General features: G+C 36.0%; 2 protein-coding genes, 2 non-coding genes and 1 pseudogene across 5 annotated transcripts; 4 read left to right on the plus strand and 1 right to left on the minus strand.

Annotated features, from left to right (window-relative positions):
• Nucleotides 1–203: 203 nt before the first annotated feature.
• Nucleotides 204–7,782, minus strand: LOC113059957 (triosephosphate isomerase B). The gene is made up of 7 exons (XM_026228679.1): nt 7,573–7,782; nt 6,083–6,206; nt 5,881–5,965; nt 3,602–3,734; nt 3,435–3,520; nt 3,251–3,338; nt 204–821 (listed from the first exon to the last, which is right to left on the minus strand). Exons 1-7 carry the CDS (start codon nt 7,682–7,684, stop codon nt 703–705), a joined length of 747 nt encoding a protein of 248 aa, XP_026084464.1. The 5' UTR covers nt 7,685–7,782; the 3' UTR covers nt 204–702.
• Nucleotides 1,146–1,200, plus strand: LOC113060243 (U7 small nuclear RNA). Its single transcript, XR_003278218.1, has one exon. It is a non-coding gene; the product is annotated as a U7 small nuclear RNA (small nuclear RNA).
• On the plus strand, nt 2,043–2,099 carry LOC113060245 (uncharacterized; annotated as a pseudogene).
• A 774-nt stretch (nt 7,783–8,556) lies between the features above and the next one.
• Nucleotides 8,557–8,610, plus strand: LOC113060244 (U7 small nuclear RNA). The gene has a single exon (XR_003278219.1). It is a non-coding gene; the product is annotated as a U7 small nuclear RNA (small nuclear RNA).
• Nucleotides 8,611–9,121: 511 nt separating this feature from the next.
• LOC113059962 (lysophospholipid acyltransferase 5-like) lies at nt 9,122–23,365 on the plus strand. 2 transcript variants are annotated; one of them, XM_026228685.1, is made up of 13 exons: nt 9,122–9,504; nt 10,781–10,888; nt 13,267–13,373; nt 13,725–13,818; nt 14,045–14,082; nt 15,876–16,054; nt 16,934–17,042; nt 18,112–18,198; nt 18,665–18,831; nt 18,967–19,114; nt 20,749–20,904; nt 21,039–21,166; nt 22,007–23,365. In XM_026228685.1, exons 1-12 carry the CDS (start codon nt 9,420–9,422, stop codon nt 21,156–21,158), a joined length of 1,398 nt encoding a protein of 465 aa, XP_026084470.1. In that variant the 5' UTR covers nt 9,122–9,419; the 3' UTR covers nt 21,159–21,166; nt 22,007–23,365. The 2 variants fall into 2 exon arrangements, with proteins under 2 accessions (XP_026084470.1, XP_026084471.1); XM_026228686.1 differs by lacking the exons at nt 9,122–9,504; nt 10,781–10,888 and adding an exon at nt 11,765–12,296.
• Nucleotides 23,366–23,533: the final 168 nt, after the last annotated feature.

Consider the following 23,533-nt stretch of genomic DNA (forward strand, 5'->3'; position numbering starts at 1 on the left):
CTGCAGAAATTTCAGCTGTTGTATAAATAAATTGTAGTGTATAATAGATTTAAACATTTTTATATTATTACAACGTAATGTACTTGATCAAATAAATGCAGATTTGTAGAGTATAGGAGACTAATTTTAAAAATATGTTTTGTTTGTGTAGTTACAAAAAGTACATTTGGCAGAAGCACAATAACTTGAGACAACAGTAAAACTAGGTCTACACTTCTGAAACATTTATTAGAATATTTAGGTCTTAACCATTATAACAAATGACATTGGTTATTACACATGAGCACCTTCTGGATAGGCCACTCAGAGAAACTCTCTTTGAGGGAAAGGAAAACATCAGCACAACCACATTAAATGGAAATTAGTTTTCACTTGAATTAAAATGACTACAATGTTGATTGACTTTATCCTACATTTTTGACACTATCCACAACAATGTCGGTAAACATTATTCAAGTAAAGGCTTGGTTCTCATTACAGTCCTGTAGTTCATTACACTAGTAGGAGGGATAGTTACGCACTCTGGTATTTCAGTGGAATAAAACCCATTAAGTGTTCAGTATGTGTCTCTCTGTCCCTTTATAATACAAAAACAAAAATGAAACAACCGCAACAAAAATCACAATAACACTTTGCAAAGAAGAGCAGGGTTTGGGAGCTGACCTAAGCCTTAGGGTTCAGGTAGATGATAGCTTCATCTCTTTATGCTTTTGCATTTATAATGTCGATAAACTCTGGTTTCAAGGAAGCGCCGCCCACCAGGAAGCCGTCCACATCTTTCTGAGAAGCAAGCTCCTTGCAGGTCCCTCCAGTGACCGATCCTGAAATGGTGAACCAGACAGAGTCACTTTTTTACCAAAGATTTTTTTTTTTTTTTTATGTTTATAGGAAAAGGTCTCTAAATCTTTTGAAATGTCAGCAAATCCATTCCTAAGAGCCCTAATGCAGGCACCCTCACCAGTTGTTTATAGCGATATAATTACACTAGTATCATGTTGGAATGCATTTATAAATGCAAAGCACCACCCACATTAGATACCTCATTTGCATACCCATAATGCCTTTCACGGTTAACATTGTTTCAGTCACCACCAATGAGGTACTCACTCAAAAGTCACAGGTTTTGACTTTAACATGTGTTAGACCAAAATTGTCTCTTTTAGTATTTGTCCAGAAGGTTTCCTTTAAAAGGAAACCCCTCCATGACTGTTAAATAACAGAAAAGTATATATTAAATCTTCCTACTTTTTCTTTAACAGAAAATAACTATTTAAATGTTCTTTAAAACATTAAAAGTAATTTAAACTTTTACCTTTTAAAAGGCCAAGTTCATCTTACGGCCCATTGCTAAAGTTAATGTTTGGTCCTGCCTGTGCCAACCTAGTTGAAGTCATTTTTATGGTGTATTGTTTTCTATATAAAATTATCCTTAAAGAAAAATATTCTGTGGAAATGATTTTTTATAGCTTTAATATTGACCGAGTAAGTCCATGTCAAAGATTGAAATGAAACTGAGGAATGTTGTCTCATAATTGGATTTTGAGAGCTTAGCCTGGATTTCACAGACAGGGCCACATATGCTATAGCAAAGTTGTATTTCTGTTTATTAGAGTGGGTTGAAATGTTTGTTTCTAATTGCATCCAGTAATCAAATGTTCCTTAAGAATTCAGGACTTGGATACGTTTTAAAGGCTTATTTAGCCTTTGGTTTTATATTTTCTTTCTTGGGCGATGCAATAACTAAGTGATACAGTTATAAACTAACATAATGTCAACTATGTAATGTTGAATATTAAATAAAATGAAAATTAAAAAAGTCCCATTAAAACAGTTATAAAAAGATATCTTGTAACATTTTAAAAGCACGAGGTTGACCTCTTACAGTAAAAGCCCCTCAAGTCTGATGGGTGACATCACTGGGATGTGTTTGAATTTGCATAATAATACATTTCACATGCTGAACTTTCACCTCGGATCGGTTTCAGTCACCATGAGTGAGATACTCACTTAAAGTAAAGAGGAGGAGTCACTAGATAAGGGTCAAGTTAAATTGTCTCTTTACTATTTGTCCAGAAGGTTTCCTTTAAAAGGAAGCCCCTACAATGTTGTTAAAGAAAGAAATAAAAATGCAAGCTTGTAGAAATTAAATGAATCCTGAAGTTGGTTCATGCATGTCCTTGTTAAAGCGATGCTTTGAAACACATTTTTAAACAAATTTGCAAACAGGTGACATCACGTGATCAATTATGCTGTTACACCATAACCATTTAAGAAACATTTCGAAATTTCAATGCTTGACCAATACCGGCGATCATTATGAATCCAAGAACCAGTGTTTATAGTGGTTTAACTAATCTCCAATGGGTTTTTACATTTGCACACATCTTGATATGTACAATGTATAATAAAATAAAGGAAGAGTAGTGGTGAATGGTTTCTTATTGGCCGGTTTAGCCAAGCCCTCCATAAATCAAACAAAACAAGCAAATAAAAACACATTTGGACTCCATTTAAAAAAAGTTTGGTTCTCCCATCAATATTAGACAACATTGGAAGGTGTTTAAATTTGCATACCCACAATGCCTTTCACTTTAAAAGGTTGTTAGATGTTATTCATACACAAATAAATAATCATCTTTTAATTAAAAATGATTAATTTTTAACTATATTATATGAATGAGTACACATTCTAGGAATCACATATGAAACCGTAGTATACTACATTGTCACATGACTTCAACCACAGCCTCCTTAAAGTTCTTCATTTGCCACGAGTGAGGAAGGTATTCACAGTGACAGGAGAGGTTTCGGGATAAAATAAACCATTTACAGCTTGATAACGTTATAAACAAAAATATTAAGTATCTGTAAATTTATAAGTGTTAAAAACATATTTCAGATATAAGTAAACAGTGACGATGTTAATTATAAACACCTCATTGAAACTAATATAGACTTGAATCTTCCTTAAGTACTGAACATACGGTTTAGTGTGCTTATGTAGTTCTGTTCTATTAATATAATAAATCCTTACATGATGTCTGCATATTAATAAACTATGGCCAGTATAGACTAAAGCAGCCATGAAGTAACCACTGGCTTAACTTAAACCGAACTTTACCATTTGTTCAGTAGGTTTTCTACAAACTAAAACTTATCCGTAATCATAAACCGAAAGATGTGCAGTGAATGGTCGCGTATGTATTCAAATTCAAAATACTGCAAATCATTGGCATTCAAAAAGACCCACCTCCATAAATGATCCTGACGGAGTTGGCGACAGCTTCGGAGACATTGGCCTTCATCCACTGCCTGAGCTTGTCGTGCACCTCCTGAGCCTGTAAGAACAGCAGAGAGAGGGTTACTGAGCTAAAAGAAACCTGGGAACATGTCTGAAACGCCTCCATGTTTCAGGTCAAACTGCGTGTCTGTACCTGCTGGGGTGATGCAGTTTTTCCAGTGCCGATGGCCCACACAGGCTCATAAGCAAGGACCACTTTGCTCCAGTCCTTCACGTTATCTAAAAGAAATGATACATTCTATCAATATATATCTATATTTTTTAGAACACACATATATGCCTCACTAAACTGAAAGATACCTGCGATGAACTTGGTCTGTGAAAAAACAACTTTCTCAGTGATTCCGGCCTCCCTCTCATCCAGCTTCTCACCGATGCAGGCGATCACTCCCAAACCGCTCTCAAGAGCATGAGCGACCTTCTGCCCAATCAGCTGTCAGGAAAAACAACATCCAGGGAGTAAGATCAGAAGATGCAGAGGATTTATTAAGAGAAAAGATGACCGATTATCATTGCTTGTGTGTGTTACTCTTAAATACTATTAGGCTTGAACATAAACATGTATTTTATTTTTGATCTTGTCAATTTTGCAAATACCCTAATCATCTTGCCATTTTAATCAAAATCATTTTAATCATTTAAAAAAAAAAAAAAAAAAAAAATGTTTTTGTAATTTTACTGTTAAAAATTGTCACCACAATAAATGTACTAAAAGAAAACTCAAACATAGCGCTACTTTTATCTCATTTTTGTCCTGAGACGGTATGGGCAAGTTTGCTAATTAATCTGCATAAACAAATGCTTAATTAGTAGATGCTGCTCTTATTGCAACATGTTCACATTTGCATAAAACATTTAATTAATCTTCTATTCACCTTTTACTTCAGTCACCATGAGTGAGATGCTCGCTCAAAAGGATGGGTCAGATTCACTGCAGGAATACTAGCTAAAAATTTGTTCTTTCAGTATTTGTCCTTTAAAAGGAAGTCCATTTAGAAAAGTTAAAAAGATATTTCAAAATATTAACATATTGTATTAATTTAAGTGCCATAATTATATACAGAATTCATCTGTATAGTATATTCATAATACAACTTGCAGTATATCATGCTTGTAATATTTAAATATTTGTAAGTTACGCCCATAGTTGCCATATTTGTATATTTATTGTCCTTTAACATTTTGTAGACACTGTATATCATGTACATACTTTTCATTGCACATTTGGTTAGACGCTTACATAGTGGGAAAGTCATGGCCTAGTGGTTAGAGAGTTTGATTCCTAACCCTAGGGTTGTGGGTTCAAATCTCAGGCCGGCAATACCACGACTTAGGTTGTGTGTGTATATGTGTTCACTGCTCTGTGTGTGTGCACTTTGCACTTCCTGTGCAATGATAAAGTTGGATCTAATCTGTAGAAATATGTGGTTTGTCTTGTTCGGAAACTGTATGCCCAGTGATTAATAGGTGACATCACTGGGGGGCATGTTCACATTTGTATAATAATGCATTTAAAGCTGAAGTAGGTAACTTTTAACAAATATGTAAAATATACATTTTTACAAATCTGTCATTATGTCATGACAGTAGAATATGAGACAGATAATCGGTAAAAAAAAAAAAAAAAAACAAGCTCCTCTGGCTCCTCCCAGTGGTATTATTGCCATTTGCAGAAATAAACCGCTCCCGGTAAGAAACAACCAATCAGAGCTGCGGTCCCTAACTTTTTTTTGTGCTCAATTTACAAAATGTATATAATAAGAGAGTACACCATGAATTCATTTCCCAAACCGTGTTTTTGGCTTGTCCTGAATCACTAGGGTGCACCTATAATAAGTGTTTATATTCGGACTATTTTAGATTGCTTCAGGGGGTACCGCGGCGGAGTAACCCAGTACCTTTGTGATTCTTTATTGACATAAACAGAGAGAAGTAGCTCCGGCTAAGATGTTCTTCCACAAGACACAAGCAGTTCTGTTTATTAACCGCTAGAGCGTCAAAAGTTACCGAATACAGCTTTAATGTTTAACTTCATCCAGCTCAGGTCTGTTTCAGTCACCAGGAGTGAGATGATCACTTAAAGTAATAGGCAGGATTCACTAGACAATGTCTTACTTCAATTTATTTTTCTTATGTTAAAGAAAGATAATGTTTAGAAAAATCAAGATATTAACTCATTTAAACAAATGAAATTTAAAGTCTGTCCTTTTGAGGAAAATTCCAAAATTAATTAATCGCCGTTTTGTAGACTGACTGGAGGTGTGAGATACTTCAAGACAAAATTATCTTTTAGTAATGCCACAGGTAATGGGTATGAAATTTTTAGATTTAGGCAGGAAGTATACTTGGTATGCACAAAACTCAACAACTGCTATAAATCAATCCACACACTAGGGACAGTATATACCCGTTGTTTCAGTTTCAACACCGACTTAAAATACACTTCAAATAGTTAATGCATAATTATATAATACATAAATGTTCATGAACAACAGAAAAAACCTTGGTAGGACTATTGCTGCTGATTTATACTATAATACAAATTGGGTTTCACATAACGCGTTAAAGCACCGAGTTACCTCATCACTCTCTCCAAACACATGGCGCCTCTCAGAGTGACCCAGAATAACCCAGTTTACTCCACAGTCCTTAATCATCGCAGGGCTGAAGGAATAAGACAAGTCAATTATAGTGACAAGGGAGTACAACTTGAAGATCGTATTCTCATTACTTGATTATATTGCGACTCTTTTTCTGGACAGTAAATTGGATGAGGTGTACCTGATCTCTCCAGTGAAGGCTCCCTTTGCAACCTTGTAGCAGTTCTGTGCAGCCACCTCAATGTTAGGATTCAGCTTGGACCTGGAGTAGTCCAGGTAGATGGATGGAGCGCCACACACAACCTCTGTGAAACAAACAAACAAAACCAGCCAAGTTAAACCACCACTGGAGAAAATAAATAATTAGTCACTGGGAATAGCATATTGAATATAAACTTTTTTTTTTAAGCAAGTAAAAGGCCTATTGCACATGTCTTAGTGATTTTATAAAGTAAGAAACAAAAACATAACTTCTTATAGACATTAAGATGAATATTTACTGGACTGAAGCAAAAATGTTAAACTGGATCAAATCTGAATCCAAACAGGCTCTTAAGTAACATTTGTTTCATCTTTCAGGTTCAATCATAAAATTAAGCATTTAAATATCATCTTACTAAGACATAATATTGGGGAACATCAAATTACAGTTGATATCTAAATACACTTTTTGCATGTAATCGGTAAAAATCAGATTTACATTACAAGCTGTCAGAACGATTATATTTTGGCCATATAAACATCAGCACCAAACAGCAGATTTTGCTCCTCAGTTTGGGACGGACCACTTAAAACTTTACCTCCTCAAGTGTGAACAACATAAAACAAGATTAAATAAGCGGTTACATTTATTAAAAATAACCACATGACTACTATGTCATGTGTCAGATTTTACTTCAGAGTTAATGTAACTTAAGGTACTGCTGTATTACAACTGGAGGTGGCATTTATACTGTAAAATTATCAAGGGTCAGACTAATTTAAGCTCACTGTAAAGGGCACTTCATCCCCCTTGATAAAAAGGTCAAAGGTAAAGTTGCTCATATGACAGCATACTACAGAGGCCACGAAGAAAAGCAAAAAGGCAAAAGCTGGAGATGTGGCAGTATGACCCCTACTAAAGATATTATCGCTCTTTTTAATGTTATGGTTCTTAATAAATAGCATAAGATAATAAAGCACAGTTCTGTTGATAAACCAAGTATATGGATCATCCTGTCATTTGATTTGACCAACCGTGAGCATGCACACGGTGTCTACGTGCTGGAAATCACACACCCGATCTGAAGCTTTAACCTTGAGTCACGACACATGATGAGCATCAGACCTTCATTACAACAAATAACGGTCAGTCGACTCGTTTATACAGCGAATAGTGCTTTACACCGACTGTGCATTCATAAAATAAACTGTTTAGGACAACCCTTCTGTCTGGTTACTGATTAATCCTGGTGTTTATGAGCTCCAGATTGACTGTAGAAAACTAATCTGATAAATACAACGAGGAAGAGCATCTTAAATGATGATCTTAAATACGATGCGATCTGTCAAAAGTCACGCGTGAATGTCATCTCAGGGTCAGTGCAGTGAGTTGCACAATCCCTTAAAGGCCTGTGTTCGCAGAGGCGTGTGATTGAGTCTAGTGAAGAGGAGACTGAAGCAAATACGCACCGGTGTCTGGGTTGAGTTTGGCGTTATTCAATGTATTGGCGAGCTCTTCAATGCTCTTTTTATCGCCGTTCAATTTCCAGTTGCCACCGACGAAAAACTTCCTGCCAGTCATGACTGCAAAACGTTACTCTCACCAGAAAAAAATAGGTACAAGAATAAACGAACTTCCGGTAGAAGAGACACGAGACAGCGAGGAAGCGCAGGCTACTCGAGTTTATATAAGGCTGGCTGATAAGTTCCGCCCCTCGGCGCTTTCGATTGGTTCAAAGATTACACGCCTTGCCAAAATAAAAGTCATTCGATCACAGAGGAGAGATCACATAATGCCCAGATGTGTTTTTATTATTATTTTTACTCATGATATTATACGACTTCTACTATGTACATTTTGCATACATAAATGTAAATATGGGAAAATAAGACTTTTTCAATTATAAATGCAGAAATTCATAAATGCCTAATAAAAAGAAAAAATAAAAAATCTGAAAAATATTTGTAAGCTTGTCTTTTGTCGTGTGTCTATTTAACTTTTTATGCCATATTCACGGAGCGTGGGCAATTATTAATATTTTAAAATAATTTTTGTCTCATAACTGCACTAATAATGTATAACTTTGAAACACCCAAATCAGAGCCGTTTGAAGAACATATTTAACGGCTCTGACCCAATTGAAATAGCAGAAACAGAACCAGTGGACGACGACATGTGTTTATTGGCGGAGAATGTCTTGGAGGTGGGACTAAATTAGCATATCCGCAATGCTTTTCGCCATGTCAACTATATAAAGACATTTTCCATTATTTTAAAGTCTATAAAAAATGATATAACATGAAATTCACAAGTATTTATAAATGAAATAATTATTTCAATTCAGAAATCAGTATTCTAATTTATTTATAACTTATTGACTTAAATAATGTAGTCACCATAATCGATATTGCTGTTGAAAGTAGACAAGTCTTTTCGTTAGGCGATAGTGGACTGAAATTTGCTCTTTTAGTATTTGTCCAGAAGGCTCTCTGTAAAAGAGAGCCCACCCTTTACCAGTAAAAAATTATAAAATATTCTTTGCATTCTCAAACGATGAACAAAGATATGGTTTCATTAATGGTGATGGTGATGACGTTGCAGTATAATGATACTCTGGTTGAGTCATAAGCGTCAGCAATGATTCGTTACATTTAATACAGATTTAGTGATTCATTACTTTCCTACGAAACACTATAAAATACATATAAATAAATACCGAGAGATCTGAAAGTAAATTATATAATAAACGTATAGCTGCTGTTTTAGCTGCGTAGAATGATCAAATCCTTTTGAAATGTAAATCTTTGAGCTGGAATCGAATCGCGCAGAGAATGATCATAGCAGAAGAACACGTTTATGTTTACAGCAAGAGTCCAGGTCGCTGTGCGGAACACTAGAGGGCAGTATTATGACGCTGCTCTATCAGTAATGTCGAGGCAATCATTGTCAAAATTAACAATAATCAGAATTCAGTTTACATGTGTCATTCTTTACATTTGCTGTTTTTTTTCCGTTCTTTCTTGTTATTATATTTTATCCAAACCCAGACTTGCGGACTAATGATGTTTTCGTTATTCTGAATGAACCACCTCATCCGGATCATTTTAGTTGTTTGAACTGAAATGCCAACAAATATTGCACAAGACAAGGCGTTTGCAAAAGCAGTAAAGGTCGAGAGCGCGGCCGACTGTGAATGGTGTGAGAGGTGGCGAGAGGAGGAGTAGCAAGCAGCACGGAGTTAAGGAGTGCGTGGAGATCTCACGAGCGCCACACACTCACGGAAACACAACCACAACTACTTCCGCCCACACTAAAGATGGCGGCCTTCTTCATGGAGAATTTAGCCGAATCTTTAGGTTCCTCCGAACCGGCGGTTCGATTGATTTTGTCGATCTTATTAGGTAAGTGAACGGCGCACTAGTGAGATCTTTTAGGCTCTGGTGAGAGTTTGTAATGAGTGTCGTTAGGAGTCATAAAAACGTGGACAGTTATGTGGTTGTATTAGAAGTGTGCTCAAGTCACACAGTTGCCCACTGTGCTCCCAGCAGCCCTAAAAACACGTCTCCAGCACCTACTCTCTCCATTCACACCGACCCTAGCCAAAATCAAAGGTCGACCAATGTGACCTAAATGTCAGGCGAGGTTTCATGGTTAACTGCACACATCTGTTGTGAATCTTCTGACTACAAGTACTTTCAGACTCGTTAGACCTTCGCATGACAGCTGTCTTTATTTTGCTACTGAATTTGAGTAGTTTGATCTACTGTTAGTTGTAACCTTTCAATGCAAATGAAGCTGGGTTTCAGGTGACCCGTTGATATAGGGATGTGAGAGCAGATAGCAGGGTACTCTGTACTTTGGTCAGGTGCACTGCAGTGCACTGCTTCTAACCTCTTAAACCAGATGAATGACACATGGGCTGCTGGACCTGGATAGAAGCGCCTGTTTGATCATTTGCATGCTTTCAGCTCAAAGACTGTTACACTGTTGTCTTTAAGGCTTAACAATGTAAGATCTATGGTAGCCTCAGAATGATGCCTATTTATACTGATGCACACTTTCCAGGGCTTTTTTGCTTGATGCATGAGTCAATTTCTATTGTAAATCTGCAGTTAATGTAACCCTGATCTTAGATATTTATTCATGAACGTGTGCAATGAAATGCAGAGCTATGTGTCAGAGAATGGTGACTTACTACACACTAAAGTTATTAAAGGCATCAGAAAACACTGAAAAACAGACTAGTGTTGCACAATATATTTTTACATGCTCACTTAAAGCAGTTTTATCATTTGATTTCAAGTGTTTGTTTTAAAATTTTATAGAATCTTAATAGCGATCATAAGATGGGAATAATCATCAGCTAGTAGTCAGTGTCATTCGTAATTTCTATACTGGTCCATCCCTAAGATCACACCGCTGTAGGCATCCGATGATAATTTCAGAAGAGTTCAGTTTTTCTTCAGAAATCTTTTTTTAAATGTATAAAAATCCTAGTATGACTTTTATCTGACCACACCCTCACAACAGACCTTTCACATTCCTATCTGTCAAAGCATTCTCTGCTGTGCCGCACCCTCAAAAGACAGTTGTTATGTGCCCTAAATGTGTGTTTATTTGACCGTGCAATTGCATCGCCTCATATGCCTAATCTGTTTCTCTCTGTTTTCCCTGTAGGTTATCCCTTTGCTCTGGTGTACCGGAGGTTTTTATTTCATCAGTCTGCAACAGTTGTTCATCTCTTCCACACATTCTCTGGGCTGGCACTGGCCATGTTTAATTTTGGTGAGAGAGAAGGATGCAGGGAAAGAGTGAAGAAGTGAAAGATCTGATAACTAGTGTCTTTACAGCTGTAACATCTTTAAATTAGACCTACTAGCTTTTTCTTAGCTATATGCTATTGGTCATGATAACATGAAAGTCAGTGGCTTGTCAGTGTAGTGGCTTTTGGTCCATATTTAGACTGGAGCATTTCTACTGTAGTTCAGCTCCCCTAGTTTCTCTAATCTTGAAATTGCTTGGTTCACACACATGCGATTGTTTCTCATCTCATGACAAAAATGAGAGCGTTCTCAGTATTAAACAACATCACAGCTGAGGGGTTTTGTTTTTCTCACCAGTCATCTTCTCAAATACAATCTGTAAATTTGTGCTCGAGTTCAAAACATTTTCACTGAATGGGAGTTTTAAAAGGGAAGATTTACAATACTTATGTACTATCACAGTTCTATTTCAGACTGGGTTTTTTTCTTATTTGGTTGATTCAGTCAAAAATATGATCTTCGGCAGATTTTTATAAATGTTCTTTCTCAGTTTCTTGATTTGAAAGCACTTGCTATAAAATTAGTAAAATATTACACTACTCTTTAAAAGTTTTTGAAAGACGTCTCATACTTATCACAGTACAGTAATGACACAATAGTATTGTGAAATATTAAAATTCAGTTTAAAATCATTCCAATATGCTGTTTTGCTCCTATTATTATTATTATTGTTGTTGTTGAAAACAGTTGTGCTGCATATTTTTTTTTTCTTTGATGAATATGAAGTTCAAAAGAACAGCGTTTACTTGAAATAGAAATATTTTTGTAGCAGTGTAATTTTTTTTTACTGTTAACTTTGATCAGTTCAATGCATCCTTGATTAATAAAAGTTTTTGTTCCTTTCAAAACAAAACAAACAGAAAAGGAAAAGAAATACTGATCCAAGACTTTTGAACAGTAGTGTATATTACTCATAAAGTTAATAAACAAATAGTATTAAGGGTTTTTATTTTTATTGTTTATGGTAACATGTTAGATGTCCAATGAAAGTGCTTTGGCTCCTGTCAGATTTCCTCCTGGATAATGTTTCACTTGTTTGACACTGAAGGTAGAACTGTGCTCTGTAAAGTTATTGAATATTTAGTGTCCTTGAGAATAATGGTGGAAAATAAAGGGTATCCTGTCTAACTGCTCTGCAGTCTGTGGTAATGATTTCCTGATGACCGTGGCTTTGTTATAAAGAAGACTGACAGAGTCATGAGGTTTTGTTGCCATGGCGTTAACCCCTGGTGGTGAGGCTGTTAGTTAAAGGGAATATGAGTGGCAGGTTGAAAAACAAACTAATGAAAACCGATGGGTGTTGAGTTGGGAAATGTGTAAACTAACTTGTGTATTTGATTTCTTTGTGCTGCATGCGGATCTAACAGCAGGTCTGTCTCTCTTTGTCGTTATCTGCAATATTTTACTTGTTTGTTTTATTTGGGTATATCACTCTGACTTGTTTAAAACAACAACTTTTCTCTCTTTCTGTCATTTCATAAGACATAGTTCAGACAAAAATTATAGTTTTCTCTTTCTCAGAGTCATTTATTTACAGTCATCTTCAGTAGATCACAAAAGAAGAATTTTCAAAGAATGTCCCAGTCGCTTTTTACTTTTATTCCATGTAACGAATGTGAATGGAAACTGGGTCTGACAGGCTTCAAAATGTCAAAGAAATGCACCACAAAATATAATTAATGTATCATAAATGTAGTTAATGCAACTATATTTCAGTCATAATGAATTCATACATTATGTGTGATGAATGTACCAAAATATATGTAAATGTCGCTTCAACATTTCATTGAAGCTGTACGGTGTTCACAAAGGTCACACAGACTTCAAATATAGCACGTCAAACACCACTGGTCCTCACGTGTCTCATGAGCAAATATCTTTTATGTCAAAGGTGCCACATTTGGTTTGTCAGCAAATAAGTATAAGATTTCTTTCTGTACCAAAACTGCTGTTTGATTTCAGAAAATGTAGCTTAGAGTGCACTTTCATAGACTTAGAAGCATCACTTTTATTATACTTTTAGTGGTGTATGTTATTTTGGAGTATGACATATGTACCCATTCGATTTCATTTTATAGAAAAAGAGAGACCTTCAAAAAGGTCGTCACTCATTCAATAAAAACGAAAAAAAATCTCCTTTTGTGTTCAACAGAAGAAAGAAAATCCTACTGGTTTGAAATGACGCGAGGTTGAGTAAATGATTACAGAGCTGTCATTTTGTCAGAAGTATTCTGTTGAGTTCTGGTTCTCCACATTGTTGATAAAGTGTTGTATTGTTGTATCTCATGGTCAGCTAGTGCTGGAATGCAATAACACCATCTCTCCGTGTCCTTCTCTCAGGGTCTCAGGTCTGTCACTCCCTCTTATGCGTAGTCATTCAGTTCTTGTTGCTGAGGCTGATGGGAAGGACAGTCACATGCGTTTTGAGTAGCTTTATCTTTCAGATGGTGAGAAAACGCACACATTCTCTCTCACACACACACACACTATCTCTTTATCTGTTTTTGAACTCTTGATGTGTTCTTGTGCATGAAATGTTGCAAGCTTATCAGTGCCCAATTGGACCGTGTATTTAACCCTCATTTCTGTGCATGTCTACTGTGGTAAAATAGAGTGAAAAAGATAATAACATGTGCCACTTGAATTGCGATTAGGTCAGAAGAACCTAAAAGATGGTGAAGGGAAAACAAGAGCTTTAACACATAAAGATCTTTAGGGTCGCTTTAACCCCAGATATTGACTTCACTGTTTTAATCTCAACAGAACCTGAAGGTATTTTCTGTGTTTTTGTGTGGCAGATGTATCTGTTGATGGGTTATTACTACACAGCTACAGAGGAGTATGATATCAAATGGACCATGCCTCATTGTGTCCTAACGCTCAAACTCATCGGTATGATACTTGCTTTTAATTCCCAAATCTTGATACACCCCAGAACAAAGATATTTACAGATTGATTCTTTTTAACTATTTATCACAAGGCACTGAAAGTAAATCAACATTTACAAACACTCACAAAATACCATGGTGCAAAAATGGCCATGTAGCATGAATCATTTTCATTGCGATTGATCATGTCATGCCAGTACTGATGATGATTTCATTTTTCTCATTACAGGTTTAGCACTCGATTACTACGACGGTGGAAAAGAAGAAGTGAGTGAGACTTAATGAGCTGCTATTAACTTCCACCATTTCTGTCTTCCTTTGCGCTGTTGTTCACCTAGTATCCTCCTATTATTATCTCCCTCCGTTTCCTCTTCCCGCATCACTCTTTGCATTTTTTTATGCATGATTTGAGCACAAGGAGGAACTGATGGGGAACCACTTAGTATCTTCTTCAGTAGTGTAGGAGCAGTTCTGCTAAATGACCATTATGGATCAGTGTAATTATGCCTGGCAAGGTGAAGTGTAGTGAAAGTTCCCTGAGATGTAATTGTGTAATCTGTTAGCTCTCCACAGCAGTCAGCTCATATGTGGCTCAGATTAAACACCTCTGTCCGAAATATTAACAGTAGCCATGGCTTGACACAGTTGGCTTCTTCATGTGATGGTGTGTAAGCAGTTATATCTCTTTTGATCTCTCCCTCATTACTGCCACCCTAGAAAGGTGTTTCTCACTCATCTTAAAGCAATGTTTGTTTGTTTTTTGAGGGTGTAAAGATACCAGATGTACCAGATGACCGATGATAGACCCTGTTTACACCTGGTATTAACTTCGTTCTCAAGTGTTCAGATAGAGTAGTAGTTCTGGAGAAACAAACTGTCTGAATTACACTGCTCTCCAAATGTTTGGGGTCAGTAAGAAATGTTGTTGTTTTTTTTCTTTTTGAGAGAAAATAATACTTTAATTCAGCAAGGATGCATTCATTTCATCAAGAGTGAAAGTAAAGATGTTTATAATGTTATGATAGAATTTCAAATAAATGCTGTCCTCTTGAACTGGTTGGATGTGGAGGAGGGCAGACAGATATGAAGGGGCAAGATTATGGATGATCTTGAATCATAGTGAATCAAAAAATCTTAAAGTCAATGTGAAAGCTGCTGCAAAACAGGGGGGATGTGGTGAAAGGAGGGGATTCTGGCGATACAGGCGACTGAGTTTTGAAGCAATTGAAGCTTATAGAGGGATTTGTGAGGAAGACCAAAGAGAAGAGAATTACAAAAATCAATTTGGGAAATGACAAGACTGTAAACAAGAATAGCAGTAGTATGAGAGGTAAGGTAAAGGGCGAAGGCAATTAATATTACAGAGATGAAAATAGTCGGACTGGATGATTTTATTAATATTTGATTGAAATGACAGTGTACTTTCTAAGAGGACACCCAATCTCTTAACCTGAAGAGAATGGAAGACATGAATTATTAACTGAAAGATAAAAACTATTAGTTTTGGATAAAGTTGATTTAGTGCCAACTAGAAGAATTTCCATTTTGCCACTGTTTAGATTGAGAAAATTAGAAGAAAACCAGCATTTAAATTTGTTGAGTTAATGAGAGCGGAAGGAGGGAGAGTGGAATTAGGTTTAATGGAGAGATAGACTTGGGTGTCATCCGCGTAACAGTGGAATAGGAAGTTGTATTTCTGAAAGATATTGCCAAGAGGAAGAAGATAAATGATGAAAAGAAGGGGACCCAGGACAGATCCCTGAGGCACACCAGTATTAACGGAATAATTAAACATTAGAATGATTTCTAAGGGATCATGTGATGCTGATGAATGGAGTAATTGAATAAACAAAGCATGGAAATAATCAGAAAGAGCTTTATTGCCAAGCTTTATTTTGCTACCTTGATGAGCATAAAATACATATTTCAGAAACAAAAATCTCTTACCAACTCAAAACTTTTAAATGAAATGAGTTATGTTTTTCGATGGATTTTATCTTCTACAGCCAGTTCTAATTTCCCAACTCCTCTCTTTTAAATCATTTGCTTTTATCTAACAGTCTCAGATGAGTGCAGAACAGAAGAAATCTGCCCTCAGCTCTACGCCATCTATTTTGGAGGTCTTTGGTTTCTCATATTTCTATGGAGGCTTCCTGGTAGGGCCTCAGTTCACACTGCTAAGTTACCAGAAGCTGGTGTCTCGAGAGATGTCCGATGTCCCTGGACAACCACCCAGTAGGTAAGTGCACAAGCTTTCACAGTGTAACAATCCCATCTCAGACAGATTCTTTCAAACCAATGGTTTTACCTTTGGACACTTTTCATCCAAAGGTATTTTCAGGATTAATTTGTCCATTATGAGGACAATTCCTGTTTTGTTACTTTTGTTGCTTGCTCAAGGGCACTGTGATTATGAACAAGTCTTAATAACTCATTTGCTCTTTTAACATGCCTAATCTTTTTTTTTTTTTTTATCTTTATCCATTAGGCTATAGACATTCCTATAGGCACTGGATGCTCTGATGTTATTGACTGGCTGCACAACTGGCCCTAGAATTAGAAAATCTAATTACAAACAAGATATATTTCTTGTAGAAATTAGTTTTCTTACTGCTGAAAATGAACATTCTTTATTTAGTTTTTTGTCAATGAATTGCAGCAGTGAATAATGGATCATATCATGAGGAAGATAAATGATTATCAATGCATGAAAAGTTAATCGAAATGCAGACACGCTCTTCCAGACATTTTTTTTTATTATATCCCTGTATGTGAGCAGAGACAAATCATACAGAACAGTGAAACCATTCACAATAACAATATGCAGAAAAAAAACAGTCTTTGCTCCCATTGTTAGTCGCCACAGAGCTCATTTGCATAACGCTAACTTTGTTGAATTGGCGTGTGCACCCATATCACGGCTCCAGTTGTTGCTGTTGCTGGAAATTGAAAATGAATGATATGTTTGGTCCCAAATGCAAGTTATTTTCAGTGTGAACAAGATTTAGGCCACACTGTTTTGACCACAACATAACCAATACTGTTAAGGCCCATTATAATACTTACAGTCCTCTGATAAGTAACAATTTAATTTAACAAATGTTTCCTCTTTTTGCAGTGTGGTTCCTGCACTGAAGCGATTTGGTTTAGGTCTGATCACCCTATCAATCTTCACGATAGGTGGGGTGCACTACACAGATAACTACTTCTTAACAGATGAGTTTGAGGTGAGTGTATCAGTGGATTGTGACTGAACGTAGACAGAGTCACAAAATCACAGTGTATTATTTAGGTTGTACCTGGATCTCGTGAGCCTCCACTTGATTTTGTGCCAGGATCATTTCAATCTGGTCCCGATGTCACAGAAAGTTCCCGGTCTGAACGAGAGCGCTCTTTAAGTCTGTCAGTTACCGTTTTGGCAGCTATTTATATATTCTTGGAAATAGGAAACCGGTGCCTCAAGTCATATAACTACTTTTTGAACGCTGCAGAGGAGGTAGTTAAAATGAGTTCACACAAAGAGTGAAAAATGTTGAAAATGATTCATTGTTAGGGCTGTTCATATTCAGCAGACACTCAGTTGTATTCATGTAATTGGTTTAGCTTATCAAATGTCATGTAATACTATTCAGCATGCATTCGAGCAAATTTGAATAAATCGTTAATCATAAGTATTTATTTGTAATCGTTTTTTAAATCATGTTTTCATATCTTGGATTGAACTGAACATATGGAACACACAGGGCACGCTCAGTCCAGCTGTGCACACACACACACACACACACACACACACAAACACACACACAGATAAAGGACACTTTAGAAATTCTAAAATGAAAAGAAAGCAACAGTCCACCTAATCTAGAGATGGGCTGTTTAAAAGTAACTATTCAAAATACATAACGAATTAAAAAAAAACACAACACTCAGTACTGAACTTTCTGCTTATGATTATAAAGAAAATCTTCAGGCGGTATCCTTTGCAATAACCGCCACACATTCAGATAGACCCCAAACCTGTCTAATGTCTTTTTCAAACCTGCTCTACTGCCTATTTCTTAAGAAAATAATTTAGAAGATTTGAAGAATTTTCACGGAACAACTTCTTGGAATTTATCTTAAGAAATGTCTTACCTTCTTTCTTTAGATTTTTTGTGATATATGTAATTTATCTATATTATTTTTTGGATTGTCTTTGTACGGCAAAATCATGTTTAAAATGAAAGATTTGGCTATTCATAATTCATTGGTAGTGATTCATTCTTTTCTTATCCTTTGTTTTGATCTGTGTTTCAGGCACATCCATTCTGGTATAAGTGTGTGTACATCTTAGTGTGGGTGAAAATAAACCTGTATAAGTACATCAGCTGCTGGCTAATCACGGTGAGTAAACAGCACAACCCAAATCCCCCATTAAGAGCACACTTGAGGTAATTGAGAGTCATTACGCTTCATGCTGTGAACCCTGTCAGTGTATCTTTACTATCTTCTTAGAGTGGTGTTAGCTGTGTAACAAGGCAATTACAAACAAGGCATGGCCTTATTTTTCTAGCTGAGAATGTGACTCTGACTACTAGACGTGCAAATCTAGCTAAACCTGTTCAGGTTGTGGAGACGTTGAACAGGTTTTCTGGCTTAAATCTATCCATAGATTGTGTGTGTGTGTGTGTGTGTGTGTGTGTGTTGAAAAAAATACATTTAAATTAAAATCTTAATTCTGAACAGTCTGCTGTTTTATTTTGGAGCCACTGTAGCTTTCACTGTAAATCCTTTATAAGATTTTTGTAAGGAATCACTGAATGCAGATTTTTTATCTCATATGTTTATATTCATATATGTACATACTTAGGAAGGTGTGTGTGTACTCTCTGGGCTGGGCTACAATGGGAAGAACGAAAAAGGGGAGCACCAATGGGATGCCTGCGCAAATGTGAGGGTGTGGCTATTTGAGACCACACCCCTCTTCACAGGCACCATCAATTCCTTCAACATCAACACAAATGCTTGGGTGGCCAGGTATGCACATGCTTTTATAAATGTGAGATTTAATACAATTTCAAAATTGTATTTTCTTTTTTTTTATGTGTGTGTGTGTGCGTCAATACATTTTCTCTCAATTTCTATTTCTTTCCTCGCCCTTCTTCGGTACAGGCATGTCTTTAAGAGGTTGAAGTTTTTGGGTAACAAGCTGTTATCTCAAATGTTCACATTGTTTTTCCTGGCGATCTGGCACGGCTTGCACTCGGGGTACCTCATCTGCTTCTCCATGGAGTTCATCATTGTCAATGTGGAGAAGCAGGTAACCATGGCAACATTGCTCTACCAGACTTGAGGCTTGAAGTTGTTTCGAATCCAGATGACTAAAGTCTTTGAGTCACTTACTTTCATGCCAACTGAAGGCAGATCTGAAAGTTTACAGCTTTAAAGATATAGAGTTTCTGAATTTAGTAACTAAACTGAGAAAAATGATTTGAAATGATAATCTTGCTCTTATGTAAGTGATGGAATGAAACAGACTGCATTCCAGGAGCCTTATAGATCAAAAGTAAGGTATCAGTCATTAAATGTATTTTAAACCGCTTACACAGAGTATATATACACACACACACACAATACTGTTCATAAGTGGGTTAGAAAGCTTTTTAAAGAAAGAAGTCTCTTATGTTTTCAACACGGCTCCATTTAGTTTGTCAAAGATACAGTAAAAACAATAATGTTGTGACATATTATTTTAATATATTATGCAATATAATTTATTCCTTTAAAATATAAGTTATTCAGCTTTGAAGCTGAATTTTCAGTCTCATTACTCATGTCACACGATCCTTCAGAAATCATTCTAATATGCTTATTTTCTGCTTAAGAAACATTTCTTTTCAATTTTGAAAACAGCTGTGCTGCTTAATATTTCTGTGGAAACCATTATACATTTACATTCAGGATTCTTTGAATGGAAAGTTCAGAAGAACAACATTTATTCGAAATGACAATATTTTATGACGTTATATACATGTCTGATTTACTAATAACTTTAAAAAAAAATCAAACCAAACTTTTGAACAGCATCTAAAGGTGCAGTCATTGAGATGACTGATTGAGATACTAAACTGCATTTTCAGATTTGGAAACAGATGGTGATATTCAGCTGGCAATGACAGTATGGTACTTAAGAATGGCAGTTGCAGTTGTTGCAAGTAGTTTGCTTGTAAAATACTATCTTACAGGTTGCAGCCAGCTGTGAGTATGTGAGGACGCATCTCACCCTTGTAGTCCTATTCTAAAAATGACAAATGGTGCTCGCGTCAGAAAATGTGAGACATCAGTAGGCATTAAATGAAAGTCAATGGAATGTTTACGAATGACGTGTCCTGTCTGAGCCAAAGCACATTTGTTTGATGAATGTTGATGGTACAGCTTGATCATTAACCTTCTCAGGAGGAAAAGAAAACAAGTAGAAATGTAATATTGTTCAGGCAACTCTGGCTCTAGGCGAGATCGAAACACTGTGCATGTTTACGTGCGGTATGTGTCCACCGGTGCAGAATGAGTGGAGCAAAGTGTTTTCACTTGATTTTTTTTTATGGGAACTACGTGACAGGCTCATACAGGGAATCTGACAAAGGAACAAAGCAAGCAACATTTTTAATAGCATTTATTAATCTAGGTTCATGTTAATGAACCCTTTTCACAGACCGTGATGATGAGTTTCTAAATCTAGTTTATTATATTGTTTAGAAAAAAAAATATTGTACATTTATAACTTCTGTAGTATACAATCTATATTGTATACATACTATACAATCTCACAATATTTATTCTTAATGTTAATTTATTTAACTTGAATTTGCTCTGCGCCGGTGGACACATGGCATTAGACAAAGGCTTTAGAAAGTGGATAAAAATAATAAAACTCTTTTGTAAATTTTTTTGCAGGCCCAGTCACTGGTGCGGGACAGTCCTTTGCTGGCATCTATCGCTCAGAGTCATCTGTATCCACTTGTTTATGTAGTACAGCAGTTAATTCACTGGCTGTTTATGGGATACCCTCTGATCCCATTCTGCCTCTTCACTTACGACAAGTGGCTCAAGGTGTGTACTTACTCCTCAGGGCTTCGTTAGTCATGAATCTGACGTTGGATGTACACGATCCTTACCTCCTGTATCCATCCATATTGTAAAGTGTTGCAGGTGTCATTTACTTTTTGAACGTTTTTGTTTTCCAGGTTTACTCCTCTATATATTTCTGTGGACACATATTTTTCTTCATTGCCTTTCTTGTCCTGCCATACCTCCGCAAGGTGTTCGTGCCTCGAAAAAGAGGCAATGAGAAGAAGGAGGATTAATTAAAATGGTAAATTTAGCATCTGCCTTTTCTAAACTCTACTGTTTGTGCCACCTGCCTGTTCTCGCTGTTTTTCTGAGTGTGACTGTGTCATCTATTCTTTCCTGTGTTTTCGGCAGCAGTGAATCATATTCAGTACTCTTATGAGCACCTTCACAACGTCTCAATTTCCAATTAGAAACTCAAAATATTCTTTGATCGGTTTATATTTCTGATTATTCTTTTGTGTGATCCAATGTTAAAGATCACGGAAATCATTCTAACATCGTGATTTGGTGTTCAAGAAGCATTTCTCATTGTTATTAATGTTGGAACAGTTGTGCTGCGTAATATATTTGTGAAAACCACGATAGTTTAAAAAAAAATTTTTAAGGATTCCTTGATGAATAAAAAGCATTTATTTGAAATTGATTAAATAATAATTGACCTCTAGTTTTTGAACGGTAATTAATGTCACTTTATCTAAGTTACTGAATGTGCTAAAAACCATAAATTCAAAAATGAATACAAAAGCATGAAAACAAATCAACACACCTGCCAAGTTTTATTGATTTTTAATCTTACCTGATGTTTTGAGCAGAACCTAATGATACATACAGTTAAGTTTGTAATTATTTAGTGTAGTTTGGTTAAAGTTAAGATAAAGGTAAATATCTAAAAGTGCGAGAAAATTGTGTACATAATGCACATCTTTCTTTAATTGAAAGATGTGCATTATGTACACAATTTTCTCACACTTTTAGATCGAAATGTTTTTTGAATAACACTGAATCTCTTACTGAAAGTGCTTTAGATGTGACTGTGTGAAAATGTAAAATTAACCAACTTATTCCTCTTTTTCTTACACAGGTTTGTTTGCAGCTGTCTAAGTTTGACTGAAGTGAACTGTGACTTTTAAAGAGCACCTGAAGAGGACAAATTTTAAGGCCTTTAGTAATATATTACTATTTACATACAGCACTGATGGATGTGTACAATTATTAGTCCGATGGAAGGATTTTCTCATTCTTTGGGAGTTGTGGTGGACTATAATGAAGGTTGAAAGCTACAGAAACACAAGCTTTTCTATGGTTCATTGTTTGTTAAATAAGATTTACTGATGTTTGGTGGCTCGAAATAGTTATACTGTATCTCATACCATTGCACTCATTACTCAGTAATGATCTCATTTCCTGTTTCCGGTCTCGTCAGAGAACTGGCATTTTGCTGATGGAAACAAATGAGATGTATTGTTTTCCTTTGCTAGGAATATCTCAACCTCACTTTCCCTTAAAAAGACATTGAAATGTGAAACAAACAAAAGAGTGAATGGTGACACAGCATCGCCTGGCATTGTAAAAATGAATGTTTTTCATTTTTATAAATTTTCTTTTTTTTTTTTTTTTTTTTTTTGATCAGACAACTTTAGATGGGGATTTTTCTTTTTTTTTTTGGGAATGGGTTTTATGGTAACTACTTTTTTTTTTTTTTAAATAGCTTTTTTGACACTTTAATAAAAGGATCATCATTCTGTCATCTCATACTCTCACTCCATTTAACACAGTCTGTTTATCCATCTGACACTTTCCTGTTCACAGCATTTTCTCCAGAAAATATTTTTTGTCCAGTGTGTGAGCACCATCAAAACAGAAACCAGAGTAACATTAACACTACTAACCAGAATCATGAATATGATGGTAAATTTGTGTCAGTATTATTAAGAGCAGAGTATTTAAATTATAACAAGTAGTTTAGTGAGCAGTCAACTCAGCTGTGCACACTAATGGCTAAAAACTGCTGTGTTATGCTGTGTAAAATCTTTAAAAAGTGTCAGTGTGTATTTTTCATTACATATCAGGATTGTTTTTTCTTTGCGATCTGCTCTCAGTAACTCTTATGCATATTTGCCTTCATATCTGTTTTGTATGTCATGACATATTGAAGATCCTTGGCACAAATACAGGCCTCCATCACTCTTCAGTGAGGGCTAAAACCTGCACCCAGATTCAATCCAAGGGAGCAGAGGCTCACTGTAGCATCAGAGTTGAGTTGTTTTATAATATTTATACATGTGGTTGCAAATATTATTGATGTAAAAATTGTTTTTGGGAACAACTACTTCTGCCTTACTGCTACCAAATGTACAAAAAAAAAAGTGAGCGAGAGAGAAAAAAATAACTTTTAAATAAAGCCGTTTTTGTAATATTCATTAAAAATGCTGGATTTTAACAAAGTCTGCTCGAGTGTGTTCTGGTGAATCGTGGTGTCAGGGTTTTATATATTTGTCTGCTGTGGGAGCCGATATGACGTCATCTTGCAGTCTGGGCCCTAGAGCTGAAACACAGGAATGTGATAGTGAGGAGTTCAAGCGCGTTCACAGATGACATTCAGTGTAAT

The sequence above is a fragment of the Carassius auratus genome, chromosome 41 (genome assembly GCF_003368295.1).
Source record: "Carassius auratus strain Wakin chromosome 41, ASM336829v1, whole genome shotgun sequence".
In the NCBI taxonomy this organism is placed as follows: Eukaryota; Metazoa; Chordata; class Actinopteri; order Cypriniformes; family Cyprinidae; genus Carassius; species Carassius auratus.